The 6,000-nt window shown below is 42.4% G+C and overlaps 1 protein-coding gene across 1 annotated transcript in view; it reads left to right on the top strand.

Moving 5' to 3' along the window:
* Nucleotides 1-6,000, top strand: part of LOC109934543 (latent-transforming growth factor beta-binding protein 2-like) — a 312,512-nt gene that overhangs the window by 107,795 nt on the left and 198,717 nt on the right. The window contains exon 7 of the mRNA XM_048600033.1: nucleotides 1,650-1,724. Coding sequence (XP_048455990.1) covers nucleotides 1,650-1,724 — 75 coding nt within the window. The remainder of the gene's footprint in view (nucleotides 1-1,649; nucleotides 1,725-6,000) is intronic.

Genomic DNA, 6,000 nt, shown 5'->3' with positions numbered 1-6,000 from the left:
CACCTTGTTGTCTCGGATTCTCCAGCATCTGCAGTTCCTACTATCTCACATCTTCCATTTCGCTTTATTGTTAGAATTCCACAGGGAGTGTTCCCTCCACAACACCCTAGTCCACTCCTCCGTTACTTCTAACACTTCTTCAACCCCAACCCCCACCCTTCTCCCTCATGACACCTTCCCATGCAATCACAAGGTCTAATCCACTTGCACTTGATGTGATTGATTCTTTTACAAAATAATCTCAGGAGTCTCAAGGGTCAGATCAACAATCCTTTATTGAGCCAATGCTGGGGGAGTCCACCCCAGAAAAGATTCTGAGGTAGCACTCTAACTCAATGAGGAGTCATCATTGTAAATATGTAGACAGTGCATTACACAAAATCCAAAATGGTCAACGTTCCAAAAGTAGCAAAGTGCCTGTTACCCCTGGTCTCTCCATTCCCTATCTTCCCAGGTGTCATCCTCTCTCCTCTCTGAAGCCTGTACTTCATTCCAACCCTTGACTAAACTCCATTTCTTTGCCTTTCTTTGTGAGGTATAGGGTGATTCTCACATTCCAATTCCAAACAAAGCCTCCAAATTAACGCTGGTTCAGCCACTTTGCATTTTCACAGAAACTGTGTCTGTCTGCCACCTCAGCATCTGAGTGTGGTTATGCGGTTTAACTAGCTTTACTTTTAACCCTGACTAAGAATAAATGAAAATAAATCTTAAATGATTTATATGATTATTACTTATTAACTAAAACCCTCAATCTTGTTCTAATCCCAGCTGGAACTTTATGTGGATTTACAGGTCAACACATCATCCCCAGATTTGTCCCTAACACCCGTTCACCACCTGCGTTATCATTTTCCAAGGCCCCAAATACAATTTCCAGATGAACTAATAATTACCTGGCACCTCTCCACCTTTCCCCATTTTCCTGTCAATCCTGTCCCCTTCAAGACTCAAATTCTACAGCCACGTCTCTGTAATAGCTTCTAATCAGACTTATTGCTGTCTATTTGCACTCTCATCTCATCTGTTTTGTTTCAAGTGCTACATCTGTATATAAGTAAAGAAATTTACTGAAGTATCAGAGGTTAGGACCATAGTCCATCTTAAATAAAACAGAAACAAAGATGAAGCATATTTGGAGTAGAGGCAGTATAGTCTGGCAGGGCAAGGCACAATGTTGTAGGATCAAACTTTGACACTGAAAACTCATGGTGGTCAAAATCTATGAGGGCAGCTCAACTGAGGGTTGTGTTCAGGGAGGTGGATCAATGTCTTCTTAGTAAGTTTGCAAATATTGTTCATTCTGAGAATAATTTAAGAAATAGTTAAAAGTTTTGCGCATTTCTTTAATTCTCACAAATTACTTCCAAAATTCCGCTGCAACTTGTAGATTACTTCAGTTATCATACTGCAGCTAAATGACCTAAATTGGCTCTGTAGGTTTTGCTATGTGCTAGATTTTGAAGGGCAATTTTACTAAATTCTAACACTGACTCAGAGTCTTGCTTGATGGAAGCACAGATCACAAATAGTTCATCGATCATAATATCACCAATTAATACGATTTCTACTTCTGTTCACCAAACATCTGGATAATATTGACTCACATAGTAGCAGTCATAATGATGGACTCTTTTTCTATCCCTTAGAATATCCCAAGATACAGAATGGCCAGGTTGAATGTCCTTTGGGCTATAAAAAAGTGAACCAAACAAGTTGTCAAGGTGAGTGATAAAGAGTTAAAAGATTAAAGGTTTTATGATTTTAGACAATGTAGTGCTGAGTGCAATTCTGAGTCTCACTGTTAAATGAGGCAATACATAGAAAGTAGTAACATCGTTGATGTTTAAATGGAATTACAGAATGGTTATTGCTGAGAAGACAGCAAATCAGCCTGACTTGTCTATGTAAAAGTAACTCATCTGCTCCCAATTTCCTGTCTTTTCCCAATAGCTTTGCAGATCTTTTTTCGATATTGTTTCTTCAGGTAATTATCAAATTCTTCTTTGAAAGACATAAATGACTGTACTCTTTGGGAGATCCTAAACAACTGCTGCAAAAAGATCTTTTGTTTATGCCATAATTATTTCTTTCGTCAATCATCTTGAGTCAGTTTCTTTGGTTTTCGACTCTTGTCACCAGGAACAATTTCTCTCCAGCCACCCTGGCCAGGCTCCTCATGATTTGAACATCTTGACCAAATCTCCTTTCCACTTTCTTTCCTCTAAGAACAAATCCCAACTTTTCCAAAGGTAAATGATAACGCTGCAAATGGTAATGAGCTGAAATAAAAACACAAAGTACTGGAGATCCTCAGCCAATCAAGCAACATAGGGTTAGGGTTAGCTGAGATCTCAGATATCCATTAAAGCATTGAAACATCTGAGCCCCAGTGAAGTAAATGCTTGGTAGATGGCTCCGCCTCTCTGATATAGACTGACAATTGCACCATGTTTATTGACATTTTAAAAGATGCTACATGTGACTTTGTTTTCTCTTTCTCTGATGTAGGATGCTTGTAGACATGAGGAAGAGAGCTTTATCCAAACAGACTCTGTAGATTTGAACTCTTAATCAAGAAGTCAAAAGATAGAATGTGAACTCACTTGATTGGCCTTCCTAAAACACTTTAAACTACAGGAATATGATCCTTTTTCTTGTATTTTCCCAAAATAAGCAGCTGAGCCACTCAGACCAGAAGAGCTCTGTATTTTCCTTGTTGGAGTGGCATTAGAATGACCACAATTGAAATTGGTTAATTTGAGGGAGGTTGGAATGGAGTGGAGTTCCTTTCCCCAGTTGATATTCAGATTCCTGTTGGAAATGTCTTTATGTGTGCCAGGTTCAGGCAGGACTGGGTTTCATGAATGTGGCTTTTAGTGAGAAAATTTCTTGCCATCATTTAAGAATGACAAACATTCTAATGGCCAGTTGGATGAGATATCGGAGCCTGATTGCACCTAGAGAATATAACCCAGCAAGGATTCAGTGTTTTCGGGGATGAAGGGATGGGATTCTCAGGATGTGGAGAGGCTGCAGAGCTGTCAAAGAAAGCTCCTTTGAGCATCCTAACGAAATCTAGGATCCTGTATAAAAGTGCTCAACTGCAGAGGTCGTATTTTTATTTCTACAAATGGAAATGCACCATCACTGGAATTGTCTGCTACTGCACATAACATATTCTCCTGAATGTGAAGATGGCCATACAGGAATGGAAGTCACAGTCAGGTGGAGAGGGAAGCATTTGCAGCAACCTTCAGCCAGAAGTGCAGTGTGTCTGATCCATCTCGGCCTCCTCCTATGGTCTCCAGCATTACAGATACCAATCTTCAGCCAATATCAATTCTTGATATCCATATAATATCAAGAACTGGTTGGTGGTACTGGATACTGTAAAGGCTATGGGCCCTGACAATATTCCAGCAATAGTATTAAAGCCTTATGCTCTAGAACTTGCTATTCCCCTAGCCAAGCTCTTCCTGTACAGTTACAACACTGTCATTACCCTACAGTGTTTAAATCGCCCAGGTATGTCCTGTATACATTAAAGCAGGACAATTCCAACCCAGCCAATTACTGCCCCATCAGTCTACCCTTGATCATCAGTAAAGTGATGGAAGATGTCATCAATAACCTGCTCAGTGGCACCCAGTTTGTTTCGTGCCAGGACCACTCAGCTCCTGATCTCATTGGCCTTGGTTCAAACATGGACAAAATTGCAGAATTATCAGGGGTCTAACTCTCTCAATGTTTATAGTAATACCTTTATTTCCACATAGGAAAATGGTCGTGGTTTTTGGAAATCAGTCATCTCAGCTCTAGCAAATCTCTGCAGGAGTTCCTCAGGTAGTGTCCTAGGCCTAACCATCTTCAGCTGCTTCATCAATGACCTTCCTTCCATCATAAGATCAGAAGTGGGGATATTTGCTGATGATTGCACAATGTTCAGCACCTTTTGTGACTCCTCAGATATTGAGGCAGACCATTTTCAAATGCAGCAAGATCTGGACAATATCCAAGCTTGGGCTGACAAGTGGCAAGTAACATTTGTGCCACACAAATGCCAGGCAATGACCATCACCAATAAGAGACAACCATCACCCCTTAACATTCAATGGTATTACCATTACTGAATCCTCCAACATCCTGGGGGTTACCATTGACTAGAAACATAAACACAGTGGCTACAAGAGCCGGTCAAAGGCTAAGACTTCTGCAGTGAGTAACTCACCTCCTGATTCCCAATAAATTGCCCACCAACTACAAGGCACGAGCCAGGAGTGTGATGGAATAGTCCCCACCTGCCTGGATGAGTGCAGCCCCAACAAAACTCAAGAAGCTTGACACCATCCAGGACAAAGCAGCTCACTTGATTGGCACCACATCCACAAGATGCTTACAGCATCTTTACCTTGATTTGCTTTTTTTATGCTTTGCCCCCCCTCAAACAGAGCTCAAAGACTCTCACTCCTTCTGTCTCGCTGTTTAGCACAAAAGCAAAGCTAGGCAGCTTATCACGGTTGTCTGCAGTGATCAGTCAAGGGAGTAGACATGTTGTTGTATGGCACCGCACTACATCAATGTCACATCTGCCCCATGTGTCAGCTGGCAATGTATCAAAGACGTAGCATGTCCTTTAACCAAATGGCCATGTTTCAGAGGGAGTACTCCCCAGTCAGGTGAAGGGAGGCAGCTTTCAATCAGGAGGTCCCAGCACTACATGTCAAGGCCTTAGAGACAGTTCACCGGCCACTTTGGGAGATCAGGATCAGGGGTTGTATACCTTTGGTCATGGTCAGACTTGCATATCCAATGGAACCAGTTTAGGAAGTCACAATGTCAGTTGTGGAGCTGAGCAGAGATCAGTCACAGTTCTGGTCAGTCATTAATTGGAGGGCGGTGGGAGTGGGCCAGGGTCAGTCCTGGGTATCTACTCACTGAAAAGCAAGGGGAGGGGGTTATCATGGGCCATTGCTGTGGGAGAGAAGTCAGTTGTGGAGATTGGAGGCAGCATGCTGTGAAATAGAAGGGACAACAATTGTAAAAGGTAAACTCAACGTATATGGGTAGGAGACAATTGTGCATTGGGTTACCGTAGGAAGGAGAGATCAACTAGTCACAGCTTCCCTGGCTCCGAATGGGGGATGGGGGGCACAGTGCTGCATGCTGTTTGGTATAACTAAACTGGAGCCTACACTAGAGATTGGGGGAAAGCAGATGGGTGAGGCTAAGGATGAGTAACCTGTGTAGCTTAGTTCTTAAACAGCAACAGATTGATGAATGTGCACATGTATTTCTAAAGGGTGTCAGCAATTCCACTGACAGTCCCCAAGAAGCACTTAATTTTGTCTCCCCTTTTGCTACATGCGCAGTGATGATCTTCGTCTGGTACAAGGCTGTGCTTTAAAGATGGCCCCAGTGCCTAGAATCCCAGAATGCCCCAGCAGTGGGAAGTGCTTCTTCCTCTGATCAGTGATCACAATTCCATAAGTTTTAGAATACTGATGGACAAAGACGAGAGTGGTCCTAATGGAAGAGTGCTGAATTGGGGAAAGGCCAACTATAGCAAAATTCAGCAGGAGCTGGGGAATGTGGATTGGGAGCAGCTATTTGAGGGTAAATTCACATTTGATATGGGGGAGGCTTTTAAAGAGAGGTTGATTAGAGTGCAGGACAGACACATCCCTGTGAAATTGAGGGATAGAAAGGGCAAGATTAGGGAACCATGGATGACAGGTGAAATTGTGAGACCAGCAAAGAGGAAAAAGGAAGCATACATAAGGTCTAGGTGACTGAAAACAGACGAAGCTTTGGAAGAATATCAGGAAAGTAGGACCAATCTGAAATGAGGAATTAAGAGGGCTAAAAGGGGTCATGAAATATCTTTGGCAAACAGGGTTAAGGAAAATCCCAAAGCCTTTTATTTGTACGTAAGGAGCAAGAGGGTAACTAGAGAAAGGGTTGGCCCACTCAAGGACAAAGGAGGGAAGTTATGCGAGG

This window comes from Rhincodon typus, chromosome 8 (genome assembly GCF_021869965.1).
Source record: "Rhincodon typus isolate 14 chromosome 8, sRhiTyp1.1, whole genome shotgun sequence".
NCBI classification, from domain to species: Eukaryota; Metazoa; Chordata; class Chondrichthyes; order Orectolobiformes; family Rhincodontidae; genus Rhincodon; species Rhincodon typus.
This window is presented reverse-complemented; position numbering and strand designations above follow the sequence as displayed.